Source organism: Pelecanus crispus, chromosome 3 (assembly GCF_030463565.1).
Source record: "Pelecanus crispus isolate bPelCri1 chromosome 3, bPelCri1.pri, whole genome shotgun sequence".
In the NCBI taxonomy this organism is placed as follows: domain Eukaryota; kingdom Metazoa; phylum Chordata; class Aves; order Pelecaniformes; family Pelecanidae; genus Pelecanus; species Pelecanus crispus.
The window spans coordinates 105,111,852-105,135,691 of NC_134645.1; the positions used below are offsets into that span (position 1 = coordinate 105,111,852).

The window sequence follows — 23,840 nt, forward strand, 5'->3', positions numbered from 1 at the left end:
CAGGAATGAATATGTACTACAGGTGCATTTAACACAAAATAAAATAATCAAAAAAGAAAGGCAGGGACTTAAGACAGAGGTGGAAACAAGTGCTTCTATAGCAGACCTTGGAAAATAATGGAGGTAGATGAAAATGTTTCTAAAGCAGGATATGCTTATTTTCTATGTTTCTAAGCACAGGAAGATTTTTGGTGGATCCAAGTCAGCACACAAACCTGATGTGTTTCAGAGTTGCTTAGGATTCAGAAAGACAGACTTTGGAATGCCTGTATGCAGTATGTTAACCACAGTCCACAAGGATGGCCTATCAAACATTTTTAGTATGCGGAAAAATAAAAACATACAGTCGCGGAGGACTTGTAAGCCATGTACTGGTAAGTCCATGAGCCTTATACCAGGGTGACCTTGCAGCAAATAACAGAACTTCATTAGAAGATTATTATTTTCTAACATAGAAGACATTGCATCCAAGAGAAAATAAATCTATTTTGGATGGCAGTGCCCAATTAACAAAAAAAAATCCAATCGCTAGATTTCAAATTAGTGGAAGCCTACAGACCAATGAGCATGACCTGATTATACTTAAGGCTGAGAAACAAGCCCTACTTATATCATTAGTTGTTGGAGATTAGTCCCCTATAGATACTCAAAACTTCTTCCAAAAGGTAGATTTCATAATCCTACGGAACACTGCTAGTGAAAGTGTCTCAGAGATAGAAGAAAGAAGGTAGAAGGAAAAGAGGAATAAAAAATTGGAATTCCTTGCAGAAGACATTGTTAGATGTCCACAAAACCCTAACTGAGACTAGAACCAATTCCGGTTAAAAACCTCCCCTAGTTCATGGTATAGTGAAGGCAATACCAAAGTGGAGAAAGTAGTCTCAACAGAGGCTTCCTGTTAGTCTTTGGAAAGAAGTGGGATAATCTCTTTGTCTTATAAGGTTAAGAAGGAACATTACAGTCCATTGCAATGGAGTAATATTTTTTACAACCGCCATTAGTAGACCTGGATAGTTTACATGCAAGACCGTGAATGAATTCCCTGCTCTGCTGTTGGTCACTTTTAATTAAACTTTTGAGTATCAGGGAAATAACACTTATGCCCAATATTCAAAAAACAGCTTGATGACCAAGTTGGTTGCTCAGCCTGACTTCTGAAAGGAAAACCAACACAAGAGTCAATGAATACAGCAATAAAGGCTAATCATATATTTAGGGAAGGGTAAGTGGGAAAAAAGCATCTATTCAAATATTGCTTATTTCATCCTTTTTCAAGATTACAGCTTTTGTATTCAGCTTCATACATGTGATTAAGAGTCAGTAATAGACACATGAGGTATACACACTTAAGGACTGGTTAATGGCCAGATGTTTAAAGCAGTTATCCTGTGAAAACATTTTGATTGCATATGAGTATTTCTAGCACCTTGTAGGACTCAATGATATCAAAGACTTTCATATTGCTGTCACAAAAAGTGCAAGCAAAACCATTAAAATTTACAGATTATTATGGCCTACTTCTGTTACCCTCCTCCCTCCCTCCCTTCTCTCATTGCCTTCCTCTTCCTTCCTCCTTCCCTCTCCCCTCCCTGTCCCCGCCCCCAACTCCCTTAATTATTTCTACCTACCTACCTGGCCTTCCCTCCCTCTTTCAAGAATGTCAAACTCTGTTAAATTTGAGATTGAAAAAAAAATCTGATATTGGATACTGAATGTGGGCTTAAAATGGGTTCCTACGCATTTTTTGCAAACTTTACAATATATCACTTTTTTATTGCACATTTTATGACCATATTGTTATGATATTCACAATAAAGCTTTTGCTTCCTGCTACGGTTGCTGTTTACTTCACTGCCACTAATTTCAAACCCTATAGATGTACCTAATCCAGTTTAAGGAGCTCAATTCAAGCAGTAACATGGTTAGGGTAAACCAGAAAAATACAGAATCCAGGCTGTTTAAAATTACTGGTCACAGGTCAGTGATGGGTCAGTATGAAGGAAAGCCAGCGATCCTCCTGTATAAATAGAAGAGGATGAATAATGAGAAATTTCCTCAGGGTTTAACTCTGACAAATTCTCTGTTCACCTTATAGATATCTTTAAAATTTTTCCAGTTCAGCTACATGACATAGTAAAATGCATTTATAAGTAAAAATACCATGCCTGGACAAATACTTGTAGTGATATTCATGTTGCTAAAAAAAGCAATAGCAATGATGTCAGATAGCTATTCTGCAATATATATATTACAGACATAATCTATGCAGATATAATGTATACAGACATTAGAAGGTGAGGTAAACAACCCAGCCAGATGATTTCAAATATTTATTTTTTTAAACATGGTGCCACTTGAGCAGGAACCTTCCCTGGTACTTGGGAGAAGTGGATTACACCACCTGCTTATAGACCAGCTACAGTTAATGGTGCAACATGTTGCTAATTACTGTGTGTTGGCAGGCTGCATTTCAATTTCACCTATTTTAAAGACAGGTTGTGAAACTAATTAATTAATTATTGTCTGCAAATCATGTTGAGATCCTCAGGTGAAATCCATTACCCTGGCATGCTAGGTTATTTATTACAGATTAGATGAAAAAGGAAAAAATAATTGTGGACTAGCCTGAAAGCATCAGCAGAGTGTCCTAAAGATAAGAAAAGATTAATCTAGTTAATAACTAATTATGTGCAGCTTTTCAGGAAGAAAACAATTTCAAAATTTTATGCACATTACCATATGGAGCAAGGTGTCTGAAAAAGTAGGGAAGCAATTAAAGAAACCCTGCTCAAACCTCCTGTGAAGCAACCTGAAATGAAGCAGATAAGTAATTCTACAATTCTCATAGACCCCAGTGGAGTGGATAGTGAATTGGAACTAAATAAGGTAGTAAACAAAATTTAATTCCTGGATCAAGTGCAGCACTTAAAAAAATAAAACAAGAGAGGAATTACAAGCAAAATTATTACTAGTTGAAAGAGTTATCATTTCAGTAGCAATAGTACGCTTTAAAATACCGTATTTTAAAAAAAAAATTTCAATTTTGAACCGTCTAAAAGCTTTTTAAAAGAAACTTGAAAGTTCTTTTTCAAAGGTGAATCTTCCAGACAGTGAGGCATTTGAGGGAGTAGCAAGTCAATGGATAAGAAAGGAAATTAATAGAAACAAGCTTAAAAAATTAAAAGAAACATTTCTTTCTTATTTCTTTCTGCCAGGTTTCTGCTAAATTGATCTTTTAGTCTCTATGTGAGCTGAATTTTGAATAACCATCTTGGTCAGACAATAAGACATACAGCTTAAGAATGATCTTGGTGACGCTTTATTTTTTTGTACATGCACTTAGCACCAGCTTTCACTGATCTGCATACAGCTCCTCAACAAGGCCACAGGAGAAGTTTTAATTCATCATTTGCAATTTGATACTGCAATTATGCAAAATCACAGGAAAGGTTATTTAGTCTTTGCGATAAAGTCAGATCAGATAATCATAATGCTCCATCTTCGATATCTACTAGTCTTTCCATTTAAATGTAAAAGTTTATTTTTAATGTGTAAAAGTTTATTCAGTGTATTCATAATATTTTCTTAAATCAGAGACCCAGGCCACTTCCAGGATGTGCCTGGGGAGAAGCAGACACATGGTCGGGCTGCAGAACAGAGTTCTGCAATCCAGACTCCACTGCCTCAGCCACAGATGGGCACTGTCATCCTACACTCATGGTCTGCTCCTCTCATTTTTCTCATCCTCACAAGAATAACGTGACGCACTTATTCATGAATGAACAAAATGAACAGTTATTCAAATAAATGAGTTATCAGTGCACAAGTAACTCAACCCTTTATAGTCACTTGAGCTAGTGACCAATATGGCAAGTTAACAGGGTTTTATTAATGGGTAGAAGAGAAACACGTTATCACAAGTCTTCCATTGTACAACTTCATATATGTGAGATCATTTCCCCTTCTACAAAATACTCCTCCTGATGTGCACTGCATGCTGGTTCACACACACACACATTTGGGTAATGATAATCAGAGATCTAATCATGAAGTGTGCTGAACACCTGCAAGAAATGCAAAGCTCCTGCTAGGGCAAGGGGGTTTCCTCCAAAACATCACAGCAGGCACCTGGATTTTACAATGGCGGGAGAAGAAAATCAGTCTCAGGGGCACCTACTGCAGCTCTTCAGTAGCTTTCTTTGAGAGATTCACTGCCTACTTGTGCCAGTGAGGCCCTTGTAGCCACAAAACATTCCTGTGCTGAACAGATGTACACCTCAGGTGTATATATACTAGCAAACATGAGGGATAGAGAGGAAAATTCACTTGTTTTGCCATCAAAAACAGAACTTGTCTAATCGTAAGGAACAAAAGGCAGAAACACCACTGACCAAACCACCCATGGACTTATATTAAGCCACATTCTGTTGGAAAATTTGCTCTTGAAAAACATGCCAAGCATGCTAATAGCTTAATATACTAGATGACTTGAGTTGCTTGAAATAAGGATGGAGATGAGAACCTGCAATACCTCTGTGGAGGGGAGGTGAACATTTTATTCCAAGAACACTTTGGAAAATAACTGCTTTTTAATGCAAACTAGTGCCTTTCAAATAAACATTTGTTCTTATGAAGTACCTGCCTGATCTGAGGAAAGATCTTCCCTTTAACCTGCCCAATCCAAATTCATGCCAATGAGGCTCTCCATACCAGACTGCTACACATCCTGTGCACGTGTGCATACCTAGAAACCATGCTTTCTGTAGCACAGTGTGTACACGTGCATGTACAGGATTGCACGCACATGCACGCACACTGACTGAAAAAGAAATATTCTAATATATGCTTCTTTCCTTTAGATAAAATTTTCAAGCCAGCATTGTATTGACAAGTGTGGAAAAAACAGCACTTGGTCCCGATGTAATAACAGGACAGCTTTTATCCTTTTTTCTTGCTCACTTAAAAATGCATACATCTTTTGCTGTTCTTCAGAGTCTTTCCTTGTAATTCTGAACCTGCTCTCAGATGTCAGTGTAGTCCGCGCTCACTAGAGAGATGAGGTGAAGCTGTCAGGAAGGAATTTTTCATGGAGTTCATCATTTTTGGTTAACCGTGACCAGTAGTTGGTAATTAAAAGATACTCCAGTTTCTTATCAGTCATAAAAAATACAATATACCTAATCTTAATTGACACGGGAACAATTTTTTGCAATGAAACAAGAGTCAGATATGCAACAGATAAGACTTTCACGACATTTATGTGGGTGACTGAGCATTCACTGAAATGCAACCTAGATCAGATACACTACTTCAAGTGGACAACAGCAAAGATATTTTCTTATTTCTTACAGCTGCATAGAGGAATACTGTGACAAAAAAGTAACAGCAGAACATGGTTAGATAATGGGGAAGCAAACAGCTCTCTGCTTCCTATTTGGAGATGACTGAAATATTTCTGCTTGAATGCTCTAAAGCAAACAAACAAGCTCATGGACAAGAACAAACACACAAAAGGTTGGTGCAAAATATAAAGTTGTAAACCATTAGAAGCACTTGAGAACATTGATTCCTGTTTAAGCTCTTGAAACTGTGTTCACTACCCCGAGTACATGAGTACCCCGAACTATGTATATGCCTTCACAAATCACTCTGAGCTAATATTCACATTTATAGATACGGACTCTACGTTCTACGAGGAATTTGTGTACAAGTCTTCCAAGTCCTAGACCAATGCTTTTAATGCCAAGATTTTTACATTCAGCAAAAATAAAAGGATACAAAGAATAACATCTTTTTAAAGTTGTAAACGGTCTTTGAATTGATACAAATGCATGGGACTAGAAAAGCAGGTGAATCACCCCAAAAAAGCATTTTAGCTAGAACATACTAGCATAGAAATATGTTTATAATAGACTCATGTTATTTATGGCCTTTGAAATCATGCATGGCATAACAGAAAAATTAAAACTTACTTAAGTCTGCTACTTCTCTGTCATAAAAGACTCAGAAAAATTACCAGAAAAAATAAGCAGCCTTTTGCATTCCTCTTAAATTACTAACAATAACACTTAAGTGCATACAGAAAGCTTTTCATATGTAAAGCACAAACCATTTCGTAAATGTAGGAATACCATTATTGCATCTATTTTTATCTGGGAAACTGAAAACATACAGGGCGTGTGTGTGTGCGTGTCACACGGCTGTCCTGTGTAGGGACATCTGAGTCAGCCCATCACTAATTAGTTTTGTTACTGGGAACAGTCTAGTCACGCTAACGTGATGCTCTAGGAAGGTGAAAATGCGCTGGTCCTTGTGAATCTCCTTGCTGCACTTTACCGTGCCATGCGAACAGATCCTCAGAGGCTAATGGCCTGTATTTAGAGATGCTGAGCATCCCAAAGTCCCTCTGAAAGCAATCCCTGCAGCTACGCAGCAGCCCGAGCCTCACCTTGCCCTCCAGTCCTGCATTTAAAATTCTCTGTACCTTCTCTTTTGTCTGACTGTCATGTTGAGCGATGAGATACACAAGCACAAAACTCGGGTAGGCTTGGTCTGGGCTTGCAAAATGGGTTTCTTCAAGCAAATTCCATTATTTAGAGAAAAGTGATTGTACAAAAAAAATCTGATCTCCTGAGCAGTTACGAGTTAGTTACCCAGAAGTGCTGACTGTAAGACTAGTATCCAAGTGTTTTAAGGTCAGATTTATTCTTAGTATGAGCTCTTTGAAGATGCAACATTGTCAGGCTTGTGCTGTGCAGGGAGTCAGATTTCATTGTCATAATGGTCCCTTCTGGCATCAAAATCTGTCGATCTCTCAGCTTTATCAGCCTCTGCTGATTTTGCATTCTGGAAATGGCTGCAAAGATGAATAGGGAGGACCCCAAAAACTGGTAAAAAACTATGAGTTTTTAAAGGATACAAACATTTATTACAGGCTCATGTTTACCCAGCTCTTTTTCAAAACAACTTCCAGTAAAATCAATTAGAAAATCTTATCTGAAAAGGAAAGCAATGACAGGGCCCATGGAGAGGACTCATGAACACAGTACAAGCAGCAGCATATAATCAAGAAGTAAAGAATACAAAAAATCGTATTCATTAAAATATCGGAATCACTACTAGTCTTGGGGGGCAATCGTGTCTCTATGCATGAGCTCAAAACTAAAGCCTTGCTGCTGGGATTTTGAGGGGAATGAACCTGGAGCACAGGAAGTCTCACTGGATGCAGTGCAGAAGACTCATTCCCTTGAAAATCCTAGGCACAAAGCACCCAAAAGCATGCCTGAAACAACCAAGCAAGCAAAAACTGCGGATAAATGATTCTGTGAAACACTGAGGAATATTTGGCAACTTGAAAACAAATTAAACATTTCATTTGAGATTTTCTTGGCTTGGTGGTTTTGAGCAAATCTGAGAAAGGAAGGAAAAAGAGGGTATAGTTTATTAACATTAAAATCCTTCACAGACAACCTGCTGACCTTCAAGAGCCTACCATGACTTTAAAATGAATTAAAATGTCCTAAGTGAAATGCCATTCTCAATTTTCATAATGTGTTAATTTAGTTAAATATATTAATAATTACCATGAAAGATTTTTCGCATACATCATATTCAGAGGTGTTCTGCATTTCAGCCTCTATGGTGCAATATGTACTGTGGCAGCTGCTGACAGCAAGCTTTTCAATGAAATTCCAGAGCGTGTGTGTGCATATTTATTTATATAAGTATTATGTAACATGTATAAACCTATGTTTATACAGATCATTTGAAAATTATTTAATGTCACTTTTTCCTTTTTTATAGGTAAAAAGATTTCCTCTATTGGGTTTATACAGTTTATAGTCATAAGATTGACCAAGCAGGATGCTTTACATTTTACTGTTTCAGGCTAAAATCCCATCAAGAGGCACAGATAAGCAACTTAAAAACAAAACCAGAACAGATCAACACTTGTTAGCTACATTGTAATTGCTATGGACTTTATTCATAGCTGTTGAAAAATAGATATACTATGATGTGAAAATATAATTCTGTCTACTTTTACTGTAACTTAGCACTATAGGATTTAGAGTCAATGGAAGACAATAATTCAGAAAAAAAAAATAGTACTGGATGATTTTTCATTTGTATGGTACAATGTTTTCCCATATTTCCAAAATTCTCCTCGCTAGAGAAATAACTTAAAGCCTGGTCAAAGCGATTTCTTGCATAATTTCCAAATTTCCAAACAGAAGAATATTTAGTATAATTATCAGTAACATCTCCACTACTAGGACAGCAATGCCTACAACAGGCATCAACAAGAAGATTTTGTACTTCTGTGCCATATCAGGGATTTGTTTCCTAAACTTTGTGACACACATTCAGCCAAGGCTGATCAAAGAGTCTGCCCAGATTTGGATTTACTGAGCAACCATGCTTAAATCTATGTCCATTTCTTTTTGCATACATTATAGTATGGATTCCCATACAAACTGTATGGAAAAAAGCAGCTTTGAGTTCCATTTGGGTTTTTAAAACTAGAAACTCTATGTGAACATCAGGGTGAACTGAAATGCAGCCAACAATGTTATCATTAATTCCTTAAAACAAGACAGAGAGATTTCTATATTTGGAATTAAAATGCCACAACGTCTTGTTTCTCATTCAGTATAGTATTTCCACAACAGCTTGTCCTGGTTTTGGCTGGGATAGAGTTAATTTTCTTCCTAGTAGCTGGTGCAGTGCTGTGTTTTGGATTTAGGATGAGAATAATGCTGATAACACACTCATGTTTTAGTTGTTGCTAAGTAGTGCTGACACTAGTCAAGGACTTTCCAGCTTCCCATGCTCTGCCAGGTGCACAAGAAGCTGGGAGGGGGCACAGCCAGGACAGCTGACCCAAACTGACCAAAGGGCTATTCCATACCATATGGCGTCATGCTCAGTATATAAACTGGGGGGGGTTGGCCGGGGGCAGTAATCGCTGCTCGGAGACTGGCTGGGTTACAGTCGGCGGGTGGTGAGCAATTGCATTGTGCATCACTTGCTTTGTATATTCTTTTATCATTAGTGTTATTATTGTTACTTTCTCTTCCTTTGCTGTCCTATTAAAATGTCTTTATCTCAACCCACGGGTTTTACCTTTTTTTCCCGATTCTCTCCCCCATCCCACCGGGGCCAGGCGGGAGGGTGAGCGAGTGGCTGCGTGGTGCTAAGTTGCCGACTGGGGTTAAACCACGACACAGATAATGCTATATAACTGTGCTGCTAGAACGTTTCAGTCAATGTACTTTGCTGGAAATCCCCATAAATCTTTAAACACCTAGCTTTTTGTGTTCTTTTTAAACTAATTACATTCTATGGAAAAAAGTATGTCAAAGATAATCTTCTAATGCTGATTTCAGATACAGTACTCAGCTCGGTAACTTCAATGCCTGCACTTAAGTACTATTATTACATATTTCAGAAATTAGATCTTTTCCCTTTTCTAAATATCTGTATTTTTACCACATGTAGTCTACTACCTTAAAAATAGACAGCTTGGTTATGAACTAGGGAGTAACATATTAAACTGAAATGCTTTCTTCTTTTACTTTATATCTCAAGAGGGACTACTTTGTATAATTAAATGTAGTGAGTCACATAAGCAATGTATCTCTATAGAATTTAGCAGGTTATGAAATTCTGATCCCTAGGATCTTTTGAAACACCACTAACAAATTAAAAAATAAGCATGTATATCTGTGTACACACAATTTTGTGTCAGCAGAGTGTCATAACTGTCCATGAAACTATTTCTCAAGGTGGTTCTTTTTTTAAATTTAAGAATATGTAGCATTTACAAAACAAAATCCATAAACTATTTCAGACAGTTCTACCGTAATAACTAAATTCCAGATGGTCACTTCTTACTGTTTTTTCTTTCCTTTTGCTTGCATGCCAGCATGCATGAAAAAGTGCACGTGTGCTTTTAATATGTATTTTGCAATCATTTCAAAAGCCTTAGAGTACAAATTGAGAAACTTCTTTATGGAATATTCCTTGCGCTGTATATGAGCTCAGTAAGCATGTGTAATATGGCAGAAGATAATGAAGCCTCTATCCGCAGTGCAAACTCTTAAGGTTTGCTAGCAGAGGACTCAGTCATCTTGGTTGAGGCCATTTCTACAAAATCAGAAGAAAAAATGATCTTTGATAAGACATTCTATACTGGCAAAAACTATTCTTGCTCTTTATGCATCAACAGGATAAATTAGTCTTGCTCTTGAACTTCTTTTTAAGAGACCAGCCTATCCTCTGTAACATTCATATGTGCGTCCATTCTTTTGGGTTACACTTCTGTGGGACCTGGGCCTGCACACGCGTGCTGGGATCAGTAAAGGAGACCTGAGTGGTGGAATAGTATGTGGGGAAGGGAAAACCTTCCACCAGTTTCAATGCCTTGCTTGGGTTTCAGATATTCAGTTATTCAACACAGTTTTTATTTAGAACAAAGGAATTACAGCAGTCTGCTTGGACACACATTATTCTTTTTTTAGTTGCTCACAGTGGATGCAATCAACTGAAGATATATGCTCATTTTGTACTACAAGCGTACTCTGGCAGGATTTAAGAGAAAGAGATTAATTAAATATTTAAAATCAGATTGTTAATGATACATGGTCATATCCCTAGGCATCAATCCTGCAAACACATGTGCATGTTAAGTTAATGGAACTTCTCACATACACAAAGTATTTAAACCCTCTCAGGATTAGGGATCTAATTTTGTTTGAAGAAGAAAAAAAGTATCTTCTTTGAGCAGGTATTATATTTTTCTCTCTCTGACCTTTATTAAATACCTAAAAAAATTCAGTTTTTATTAGACGTATTGTTTGGCAAAATGAGATGGAAATCAATTGTGTATAAAAGTAATTTTTGTAATTAAATAACCTATTGTAATTTCTGATACACAAATGTTCTATCTCTAAACTACTTCATCCTCGTTGCCAAGATCTTCAATTTATTGCAAAATAAAACAGAGGGCATGTAAGACAACCCTATTCAGAAAATATAACTCCCCTAATATTTAATCTATTAGATCTACAATTGATAATAAATATCAGAAACCTGCCAATGAAATTGAGTGGTTTGACTAGCAATTCAAAAGCATTGCTGTGTTTCTAACATCATGATGGTGTTTTACCACTTCTTACTGGGAGAGACAGAGGAGGAAAAGACTCAAACCCCATACTGCAAGCACTTGCTTCTGGTGTGCTGACTGCTATCCTCCAAGGCACCCACATTTCTTTATTGATCTGAGGGGGAGCTCACATTCCCAGATGTCACGCCTGGAACTGCATCGAGGAATGATGCCAAAAGTACCTAGAGCAGGCAGTAAACGCTCACCTCTGGCTGAGGTGCACGATGAAAGGAGAAAAAGAAGAGGAAAAAGGTCTGTCCAAGGGGAAGGGCTGGAGTGGGCGGTAAAGAGGGAGGGGAAGGAAAAAGGAACTACAACCGAAAATGTATAGGTTTCCTATCGTACTGTAAGTATGCTCACTTCAGGGGGTGAGAGCAGAAATGCCTTTATATCGCAGACACTACACACGACTTTCATGCCTTACTTCCACCCATTTGATAGTGATTCTCATGGAGTTACTTCTGATCTTCTGATGGGCTGAAGCTGCGCCAGGGGAGGTTTAGGTTGGATATTAGGAAAAATTTCTTCACGGAAAGGGTGGTCAAGCATTGGAACAGGCTGCCCAGAGAGGTGATGGAGTCACCATCCCTGGAAGTGTTAAAAAAATGGGTAGATGTGGCACTTTGGGCCATGGTTTAGTCTAGTCTACCCTTGACTGGTTTAGTGTGGACTTGGTAGTGTAGGTTAATGGTTGGACTGGATGATCTCAAAGGTCTTTTCCAACCTAAACAATTCTATGATTCTATGATCGATGCACAACAGCATGGAGTAGAGCCTGGCTGAATTGAACACTGGTTCGTCTGCGTTTGTCTCAAGGTGTCCCCTTCCACATGACGCTGTAAGTCTTAAGTAATCCAAAGCTGCCAGCATTGTCACCCTGGGTGCAGGCTCCAGAGAATTATGGTCCCTCAAGAGATCTAAACATTGTTGTGCTGGTGTCTAATAGGAAGCCTTCCAGCAACAGAAAGGACTAGCAGAGATCCCTGCTCCTCTGACATGCCTCTTTCCCGACTCCCGAGAACAGCATGTCTTTTCCTTCCTTTTTATTCCTCCAAGAAGCACTTGGAGCCCTGGCTTTGCAAGGATCTAACGTTTACAAAGAAGAGCTTCCTGGCCTCCCAAGCGCTCATTGCAAAAACACTGTTTAACTCTTCTGAACTTCAAGTCAAAGTACCCAGCCTTTACTCAGGACAGAAATCCTGTAACAGGAGATTGCAAACCTGTATCACAGCACTTCAGATCTGGACTGCATTTCCATCATTAAATTTAAGTTATGCATAAGAAATCAAATCATCTGACTAATCAGATTTCTGGCACAAGTGGCTTACTGTCATTCAAGAAGCCTAGAATTCATGAACAAAATAAATGACGATATTACTGCAATCATATAGTGCATCATAAGAATCTATCATAAAGTATAATGACATTACTGGTGATCATATAGTGCTAAAACATGAAATGAGGTGATAGCAAATAAATAAACAAATAGAAGAATCAGTCATAATTCCCAGTTCCATCTCTATGTTTAGTTTTCTCACTTCAAAAGTATCTCCTTTGAGCAAAATAATAGTTTTTGTCACATTTTAAAGCAGCTTTCTGTAGACTTGTAACAGTACATACAGTAAGAGTTGCATCCATTGATAGTTGATATTTTTAGGCTCATCCTCAGCAAAGACAGGTCCAGATCTCTATCAAACAGATACCTGTGCAGCCACATATACCTGCCTATTATTTAAAAGAAACCCACACCCTTGACAGTGACTTTTCAGGCAATTATTGCACGCCTGTGCTAATCTACTATTAAGCAGTGCCAAGAAATTATCAGAACAGCAGGTAGCTTCAGATACTGTTGTGCTCTGTCATGCTGGATGGAGACCTGGCTGCTTTGACAGGCAGTATCCCCCTGGCATTTGAGGGAAATCAGATTTGCTGGCTGACACTGTCATTTCTGTTTGCTGCCTCTGATGTCTCTGATGAGGAGGTACCGCTCACTAGCAGTGAATTCTGCACTGCTTGAAAAAGGCTGTCCCTTGGTGGGCATTTCTTCAGAAAGGTCTCACAGAGAATCAGCAGGCACTTGCTCTTCTTCTGTGCTGGTTATTTCATCTCATCCTCATTATTATTTTGGGCTTATTGAGCATCAAAAGCCTAGCAGGAAAATACTAACTACAATACCTTCTGTGGGCTGATGCCACTCAGATTCACCTGAATTAGAAGGTGATGTCTAGTGCTTTACCTAGTGCTTAAGCCATAAAGGGAGTTTATTGAGCTGAAGTGCAGCCTGCTTGGCAAAGAGTGCCTGCAGCTCCAGGAAACAGCATGAAAATAAGGATGAGATGTTATATCTGTTGTTTGAACTGAAGGCACACCCATTTGGCTACCTGAACACACAATCCTGTGCTACTGTTCGAGCCTGACTGCTAGTGGATGAAGCAGATATCAAAGTTTTCTTTTCATCTCTAAGAGATATGGTGCATAACTTCTCATATTATCCTATCGCCCAGCTTCATCTCTTACAGCAGGATCGTTTGCAGAAGTGAAAAGGCCTGAGGAGATCTAGTGCTGCAGTTAGCAAAAAGCCCTGGATAAAAGACGCACCACAGAAGGTTTCTGAAGGCAGCTTCATGCCCACACGCCTTGCTGGGGAGAGCAGGGCTCACCATAGACCCTGTTTTTGAGGAATCTGTTCTGGTTCCCTTACATCTTACATCTTCTGGACAGTCAGTGCAAGCACTCCAGACCAAGAGACAGAACTGGTTAAGATAATCCGCTCTTAGCTAAGGTATGAGAACACCCTGTGTATGTCTTGAAGATACACCCTCTTTATCTGAAGATAAGAAAGGACTTTATGCTTTTACAAATATTTTTGAAAAGTAAGCACTACAAAGCTACAGTTATATACTAATGCAAACCTTTTTTGAGAAGTACTGATGTTCCTCAGAAATCAGTTTTCATAACTATAACACTAAATGCATGACCATGATTTTTTTATCAACTAAAACCACAGAGACAAGAAAATAAAAACTTGTTATCTGTCCCCTACTTGCTCTGAGAACTGTTTGCTAACATGTAATACTCTCAGGCTTTTGGTTTATAATTGTCTCTCTTTTTGAATTGTGATATATATTAATTTAATGCTTTTGTGGCTCAGTATTCTCATCTACAAAACTGCACACACTTTGGTCATGTTCTTTGATGGCTAAGGATAAAGGAGATCATATAAATTCTGAATCTACTGTTTATACTGCAGTAGTGGTATGTCGGCACTGCCTGGCACCAATCAGGAAGTAAGATGCCAGTAAACTATATGATACACAGACATGCAGTGAAACAACTTCTATATTTATAATGCAAATAACACTACTATAAATTCAACTGGTTTACTGATCAGTGGACTGTATACTGACAACTTACTAACTTTGTTGACCAAGCAAGCCATAGCCAGATCTTGCAATTATTTAATCTGAACAGCTATATTGAGGTAAGTCATTTTATGGATGTCTGCAGATCCTACTATAAGGTAGCAAGCTCAGCGCCAGTTATACCTCATTACTGTTGTGACGGCCATTGCTTCTTTCCTCCCAAAGGTAAATTACAGTAGGATTTTAAAGAGTAAAAGACCTCTGAGGTCTCAGGCTTGCTGACAGCATTTTTGAAAATGTGGACTTTTAACTTTTATTGTACAGAATAGCCCTTCTTTATTAGAACATGGTTATAGACATACTTTATCAACAGGCTAAAACGAAAGGCGTGATTGCACTGCTATCAACGGCAAGGTCTGCGCTTCTTCTAGAGCGGTAAATACTAAAGTGTACTTTGCCTCCTCTATCACCCACGCTGGAATTCTTGCAGTACTCCTCAGGGAAAATCACACAGTATTAACCTAATTGATCTGAAATAATTACAAGTGAAGTAGATACGTGTAGTCAGGTCTGATACACAAGGAAACTTAATACACATAACTCGGTGGCATTCAGTCCCGCTCCTCCTAAACAGGAGAATGGGAAATTCTGAACTGGCAGCTGTACTTGGATTTTTGTGCTTTTTGTTTTGCTCATGTCAGCAGTTCTCCACTTTCCATGTAGTATTTGTATTACACAAATACTGCTGCAGTATTGCAGGTTTCTGTATACCAAGTTATGCTCATTTAAAATTCTATCACAGATGGTATAACATTTTAGTTTCCAAATTCTGACACATAACAAACAAATTTAAAGTTTAAAATCACACAAAATGTGTCCCCCATCCCTCAGAGCATCTCTGGTTATGTTGGAAAGCTATCAGAGATCAAAAGGTATGCTAAAAGTGCAAGAGATCAAAAAACGCCTATGGCAATATGAATGTGAAGTGATTAAGCCTATAGTTCTTCAGGCAAGATTGTTCCCTGGCTGAAAAACATTAGAAAGACTCAGATCTCTGGAGGATAGGAATTCAGAAGAACAAAAACAGAACTTCAACGTTATCAGGTTTTTTTGACAAGCAAGAAAAGGAGAGGGACAAAACTCAAATACACTGGACTGGGCACTGAAAGAAGCATTCTGCCTGGGCAACACTTTTAAATCAACAGTTTTGTATTTATAGGATATTTTGACCTATAATTGCTTCAGCATATTGTAGTACATAGTTATTCTTAAATACACTGGACTGGGCACTGAAGGAAGTATTCTGCTCGGGCAACATTATTTTAAATCAACAGTTTTGTATTTGTGGCATATTTTGACCTATAATTGCTTCAACATATTGTAGTACAAAGTTATTCTTGAATATGATAAAGAACATTTTAATCTACTGAATGTGCAAAAAGCATGAATGACTTTTTAATAGCACTTTTGTTTTGACTGACAAAGATTTATGTCAATGAGAGAAAAGGTTTTAATGAAAAAATACTGCTACAAAGCATATGTGTATACTTACTTCTTATATGTATGTGAAAGAGACAGACATTAATAAAGAAATACAGCTGCTTGTAAGATCTGGCCTTTAACTTTCCCTATTCCATTTTTAAATCCATCACGGAGGTATGATATTTTGATAACACATTAGCACAGTTGTGACGTAAAAATGGCAATGCCTATAAATTAATTACATCTTTTACTATAAAATACAAGTATCGAATATGTCAAAACAGTCTTGCAAACCTTTGACCTGATAGAAACCTGTAAGTAAAATACCACCACAACTGATTAAACATTATTTGATCAGACTCCCACTCCCCAGGCTAGTCCTAGCGTCTGCTTGCTTTTCAGTTTTGGATCCTTCCCACCTAACGCAAGGGCTACCAGGAAAAATGTGGATTTCATGTTTAGAGCAGCTGTGTGCAAGACATGCATTTCACAGAAGTCCCAGGCTTTCCAGATTATAAAACTGCTTGCAGATGTGTCCCATTGATGGCAGTTCTCTCTGTATGCATTACAAGGGCACTGCTGTGACTGCTCTGGGACTACCCTTACTCAGAGGGAGTGGGATGGCAGGGGGAGAAGGGGACAGACAAGTAAAATAGTGTGAAGACTCCAAAGGCAAATCCAAGCAGATAAAATACCTGAGATAATTACTTGTTGTGAGCAGATGACAAAAAACTGATACCGGGTCACACAATAATAGCACCAAGAGCAGGACACGTGTCCTCTTCCAATGCATGGCACGCGCCCTGTGTGATTAGAAAAGCTGGGACATGGCCTCACTCTCTAATAAATCTATCAAAAGCTAAAAATCATGTTTCACCTGGAAACCATACGCATGACTGCCATGCTGGTTTTCAGGAAGTCATTTCTGATGACTTCAGGAAGTCATAAATGACAGGAAGTCATTTAACAGAAGGTGACTGGAAGTGAATGATGAATGCACCCTTCAGTGTAGCAGCTGAACCAAAAAGCACCTGCTGAAATTCTTGTGGGGTAGAATATTTTAGCCGGGAAAATATTGCCTATATGTCTTCAGCCGGAAACTGAGTCTTTCTATGTGTTACTCTCAGCTTAAAAAAGATATCCACTGTTTATCAGACACTCTACAGATAATATAGAAAACTTCTGAGTGGGATGATTACTAAATTTATCTACTCCCTCTCCCTGAATTCAGCAGATTGCTCTAGCTTTTATGAACAAAAAAATGCAGCCCCTCTCTCTCATCTGCTTGGACTGCTGTAATTAATGAGCTAAGACAAGCATTGCCACAAGCACAATTCATTATCATTGTTCCAGTCTGTGTTCAAGTTATCTTTAAAATAGTTGGCAAAGAGTATTGTTGAGAGAGGAAAAAAAGATTGCTCAACACACCCATATTCTACAAGTTTCTTTCTGTATAGAAACATCACTCTTCATATAGGCATGGAAAGAATTTAATTTTCTTTCATACTAGACTGCAGCCAATACTAGGTTATTATTATTGTATTATACACACGACCAAACGAGATCAATAGTGAATAATCATTTTTTCTGCAATACACATCTCACTCTTGCCTGAACCAAAACAAAACAAAATGGAAAAAAACCCAACCAAACAAACCCAAACTATAAGAAAATATTTTCCTTTTTATATGATTGTAAAAGGAGTCAACTGATTTTGTTTATTTGATTAGGTCCACTGCTCTAGAATGCAACACAGGCATCAGATTTTGTACATAAATCTCTCACAAGAATTCAAAGAAAGTCCTTTTTGACTTACTAAGGGCCCACCTACTGTGGGTCCAGCAAGGCTTAAGAAGTTGCGCTTGTTGACAATGTAACTTAATTCCTTTCCAAGGGTCCAAGTTTTGCAACCCTTTCTCACATTAAAAAGCCCAATCATGAGTAATTCAGCAAAAACAACTGCCTTTTTTGATTTTCTGAAATTATAACACACTAATCATCTAAATTTCTATTTAAGCTTCTAAACAATTAACTTTTTAAAAAAGTCCTACAACTATCACTGCTTTTATGAAGCCAGGCTTAAGACTGCTACTCTATTTGAATAAAATAAAATCAGTGAAAAGTATTGCATATTTATCAAATAGCGTGCAACTTCACACATTCCATCAGAAATCCCAAAAGTATGTCAGGGAAGTTTTTCAGTGTTTTCTGGCTTGTGCTGCAAACCAGCAATCCTTGGGTTTTCTAAACAACACGGTTCTTTAAAAAACAGGTTTGAATTCTCTCCAGGAAGAGTTGATCCTTACTTGGATATCAATCTAAAAGACTCAGAGCTATGCATTCTCTCTAAAACTGTGTAGGAATGTCTCAGTGGTGGAGAGGAATCCAGTTAATGAAGTAAGAGAAAAACACACTGCCAAAAGGACCCTTCGGTGCTCTGTCCTGTCCTTTCACTGTTGCCTCACCCTGCCAATTATGCCTGAGAAGATAGTACAAGCTGTTTCTTGCACACATGTACAAGCCTCATAACTGACAGTTTTGAGGCAACTCTCATGAGAAGTCATATAGGGGGAGGACACTTCATTATTGAAGTCACTGTGTTACTTTATAGTAAGAGAAGGAAGTTTCATGTTAACCTGACACAGATGAGTAATCATCTTGATACCATTTCCCAGATGAATAATCTTCGCCGGAAAAAACTGCTAATCATTATCAGTTGCAGTTCAGACAGCCCAGCCGGGATGAGTCAGGCTGTAGGAGCACCTCAAGCTTCAGGGAAGCCAGAAACCTGCCAATGATTAAAGGTAGAAGTCTCCAAAACACATGAGAAACAAGGCTACTGGCTTGTTTGCAAAAGTCCATCCATCATTAAGGTCAGACAGACCTTGCAGTGCTTTTTCCCCACATGGTTATATCAACATCTGAAAAAGACTCATGTCTCCCCAGCTGACACAGTCACGCCAAACAGCCTCCTTGTATGATCACAGGTTATGTTGACAGAGGAGGGTGGATGGCAAGCTGTATCATTTGGAGATGAGGTCTAGTTACACCAACAGTAAACCCATTTTGTTGACATGTTACGTTTGGCCTAAGGCACTCTGCTAACATCACACTTATTCTGCATAAGTGCTGTAGTATAGACTGCAATGTAATGCCATCCTATGTACAACACAGTTCCCCTGCTCTAATACAAGTTCAGAAACATGTATCACAAGCATGGGTTCATCTCCTTAAAATGGTTAGCTCATTTTTCTAGGATTTAATAATATTGATCCTTTTCTGTAGGACGAACTCAATTATTGTATTGCCTGTACTTAAGATGAAGGTGATGTGCATAATTTTTATGCAGATTATGCATTTAAGAAACATGTACATGACAAGATTTTCTTATGACACTTTTTCATAGTCACTGTTTTTAGTCTAGTGTAGCATATTCTTACAAATTATTTTCCTCTTTTGTCAGGAAAAGTCACTGTCAGCAAGCAAGTTGCTTAATGTTGTTTACAACATGTCTTCTTAAGGTCAAAATTAACATAGGTAATGATCATTTTAAGGAGTGACACTGTGATGCATCAAGCATGAAAGAGGTCAAGAGTAAGTCCACTAATAATGTCATCTTATCCTTATATATCTCCAAAAATTCACAAGAATCTAGGTTTCAACTGGCTCAGTCTCCTTCATGAATTTTTGGGCTAGTATATGCATAAAAATATATATTGAATGGGTTCTCATGGGGTGAATCAGTGCAGAAACATTCTCTGCTTTGCCCTTGTAGGAACTGGTTTCCTACTGCATCGAGTGTTCATGTAGCCCAGGGAAATCAGTGCCTGAACTCAAGCACTCAGATTTGGTGCTTAAAGTTAGGTGGTATGAATACGCGTGCCTCCAACAGTCTGTTTATTTTCCCACAGAATTTTGCCAAAATTCCCATAGATTTTGCTTAGAGCTGTATAGGTTTAATGTGATTTGCTGAAGAACTTGTTTATTCTTTACAGGGTTCTGTTTTTCATACGTAACCTTTCCCTATTTCCTTTGAATATTCTCATAAGACTACACATCTCCACTACTACATAACAAAGAACCCTTTTTAATATAACTACATTTTTATAAGTAACTTAGGAGAAGTGGGTTAGCCTGTTTACAAAGTGTTTGCCTGCTGTAAGCATGTTTTAAATACCTTACTTTACCTTACTTAGAAATCCTTTAAACTTTTCTATGCATCTGCAGACAGAAGAGGCTGAACAACACTAATTGCTGCTTCCTGAAGCAACCAACCCATATCACTGTATCAAAAGTGTCATGGTTGTTGCTGTTGAGGTTGCGCTGATCAACTAAACAAACCTTTCAGCTGTCAGATTTGACAGTGACACATACATAACATCCTCTTGATAAAGTGGAAGCGCCACAAGCACATCGGTGAGCCAATATACTATGCACTCAACCTTTTTCCAAAGAGGGGTAAGAATCACACCTAATTTTTCTCCATAGCTGCATTCAAAGGAGGCGTTTTACTCCTTAAAATGGCGCTTTACAAGGCAGCACCACCAGCTAAGAGAGCCATTGGAAAGGGACTGGACTGCACGCAGGCAGGCTACTAGGCACAAAAAGCATGGCAGCTAATGGGACACAGCCTTTCTTCATGGCATTTCAAGACCTTGTAGCAAAACTGAACTACTCTTGGCAACAGAGTTGACTGTGTTTTTGTGGTTTCCCTTACAGTGGATACATTGATAGCTCAAGAGCTGCATTTTAAAAAGATTATGGAGTATCTTGGGCAAGTCACAGTCAATCCTCGCTACATACAAAAGCAGAAAACACCTCTCTCTCACTCTGAAAGGTACAAAGAGGGAGAAAAGCAATTAATTTTTCTCTTCCTTGAGCGTACAGTCATTCTAGACTGTAAACTGCAGGATAAAAGGCCTCGTGATAACTCTATTATGGCAACAAATTATATGCCTTATCTAAATAGAGGAGAGACATCGTAAAAAGATGCTGTCCTTCCCTTCCCCGCCCTTTTCAGTCCACTTCTATTGCACACGTTTACATGCACGTTTCAGCCACTGAAGTGTTTACTCGAGCACTCAAGCTCAAGCCCGTCCTACTGATTTAAAGTCCACAGAGTCATGCAGAACCCAATTTATTTTGCGAGTTAAAAAGGGGAACGTGACATACTTGTTAGGAATACTTCTGAAACTTTGTCACATCTGTTCAAAGAGGTAACGTGGCCCAGGGTCAAACAGATCTGCATGCTAATACATTTTTTTTGGTGTTTTTTTTAAATTGACACTGGAAAGCAAAAGGTGGTTTGTACATACAGCACCCTGTCACTGAGGTGTAAGCCAGGTGTGCCTTAGGAAACTCAAGATGCAAAAGCCCCTAAGTGGAGACAAGTGCATTTAGTGAAGAGTCCACATTTCTTATAAATTAATCATTAGTCAGAAATGAAGGTAAGGTACCCAACTAAAATCTACTTCCTTGTTGCCTAAACCTCATTTTTTTTTCTTCTGAGCTCTCTTTAACACTTGGTGACTAATTTCTGCAAGGACAGTTGGCATGCAAAATCATAAAACCTGAGACTCTCAAGGTACGCAAGTCAGATGTACACCAAGGTGTTATTTTCTTGTAACAACTGGCTACCAAACCGATGCATGCTCCCATTGATGCAAGAGAAAAACCTCAGAATATATCCTGAAGTTAGACAGAATGGTATCACTTGAGGTATATTCAACTGAGGCCAAAGAAAAGGTGTGCTGATTATCTACAAATTTCTCTTGGACTGGTCAGCATTACAGTAAAATGGTAATTATGCTTCATTAATCCTTCCAATTAATCCCTGATCCCTTGTAAATAAGGTTAATAACATTGGTGCCTGTGATACCAAGGGACCGATCTCAGTCTGAGAAAACCTTTCCGTTTGAACTGTTAGCAGCCAGACTGTTTTTTCCTGCCAGAAGGAAAAAAAAAAAGCCTCTAGTAAAACACCAGCTAGAATATTATTGTCACATTTTTTTTTTCAGTAACATTTTTCATGTTTACCTTTCTTGCATCTCGTATCATCTTCCGAATAGTTTCCTTTATGGTGTAAGGCTGTGCTCGTGGTGGATGAAAAAGCAAATCAATATTCGTGCCACCAGAAATTCCAGGCATCAGGTAGGGCCAACCTAAGTCAAGATTTGGAGCTTCCACATCTGATTCAATGGGCCAGTAGGTCCCCGAGGAAGAGGTGTCATCAATGGCATGGTTAGAGGAATAAACTGTGTTTTGGGGAAGTTTGTGAACATTGTTCAAAATATAATCAATTTCCTCATCTGCTAGGAACTCTGAGCATCTCTCTTTGCAAAGAAATTCTTTGTAGGCTTCTAAACCTCCTTCAATTAGAGCATCAATAGCTACACGGTACCATTCCTTGTAATGAGGTTCAATATAGTTGTCTGATCTGCATTCATCATGTAAGGATGATAGCAAAGATGAAGTTTCCATTTTCACATATATTTTGTGTAAAGTATCTTAAACTTCCATTCGTGAGCTGATGAAATGTATCTGTACAGAGAGAAAAGTAAGAAAACAATCAGAATATTTCTAGAGACCTATGACACGCACACAGACAGTATTCAAAATACTTTTCTGGTAATGTTGCTCTAAGTTTTTCTAGCACCTTCCAAGAATTTAAAAATGTTTTGAAAAGGCTCAGGGATTAATATTGCCAAATGAATATTAAAGAGCTAGATAAAGAGCTGCTTCTACATAAGGCAAAACTAAACACATAATTAAGTGATTTGATGAAGTTCTTATATTAAAAGCTACAGCAGAGCTCATAATACAGTGAAGATCTGTACCAGTAACACCAATACATACCCAATGCATGTTCCAATACGCTACCGTAGGTTGGATTTCAAAACTCTATAACAACTGACAGAGTAGTGTTCAGAGAAATACTTCAGAAACCAATTGTATTTCCTACTTTTTGCTGCATTAATCTTTCTTTGCAACACATTCCTTTTCTCTGGCTTCTCTGAAACAACAGTCATTCAGGTCCTTCTCCTTAGCTATCTCTTCTCCCATGCTGATCTAATCCATTTGTTGCTCCCAAGCAGGACCAGCCTACCTCATTTCAGTGAGTTATGAGGAACTCCAGAAAGATTTCTCCTCCCACATCTGGGATCAAACTCTGAATCAGCAATCTGATGTCTAGTTTCCACCCTGCTCATTCCTTGTGCCAAAAGGAGCGGCTGCTTTAATCTTATCTTTTTTTTTTCCCAAAAAAACCCCATTAATAATAAGTTGTTTACTGATGATGATTTATAAATTCATTCTTACCATCTTTTTATTTCATTTAACAAGGGCTGAGAGGGTTGGTTCCTGCTGTGACAATTTGGGATTTAATGTAGAGAGAGGACAAATGGCCAATGTTTCTTCCTTCACATTTGTGCAACCCTATGGGACTCCAGCAACTCCACTGTTCGCCTAAAGCCTAAATTGCAATGAACTTCTGCACTGGGCACATAAGCCACAAAAAAAAAAAAAAAAAAAAAAAAAAAAAAAAAAAAAAAAAAAAAAAAAAGGCAGGGGGGAATTTTCATGAGAGTGGCATAAAGGCAGGGGGGAATTTTCATGAGAGTGGCATAAGCATGTAAAATAGAAAGATAATAATACATGGTAGCACTGTTTCACTTTTCAGGTCTAGGGCATGAAGCTTAAGAGAAAGACAGCAGAAGTAGGAAGGGCATCCAACGAAGGCAGAATAGTTACAAAAAGCATATACAAAGTATAGCTTGAAAGTTAACACTGGGTTTCCCTACAAGCCTAATTAATAGTATAGCAGTATAATAGCA

The 23,840-nt window shown here is 38.2% G+C and overlaps 1 protein-coding gene across 1 annotated transcript in view; it reads right to left on the bottom strand.

Moving 5' to 3' along the window:
• Positions 1-22,488, bottom strand: part of FAM83B (family with sequence similarity 83 member B) — a 45,743-nt gene extending 23,255 nt beyond the window's left edge. Inside the window, exon 1 of the mRNA XM_009487207.2 lies at positions 22,045-22,488. Within this exon, the coding sequence (XP_009485482.2) occupies positions 22,045-22,488 (444 nt within the window). The remainder of the gene's footprint in view (positions 1-22,044) is intronic.
• Between the last annotated feature and the right edge of the window lie 1,352 nt (positions 22,489-23,840).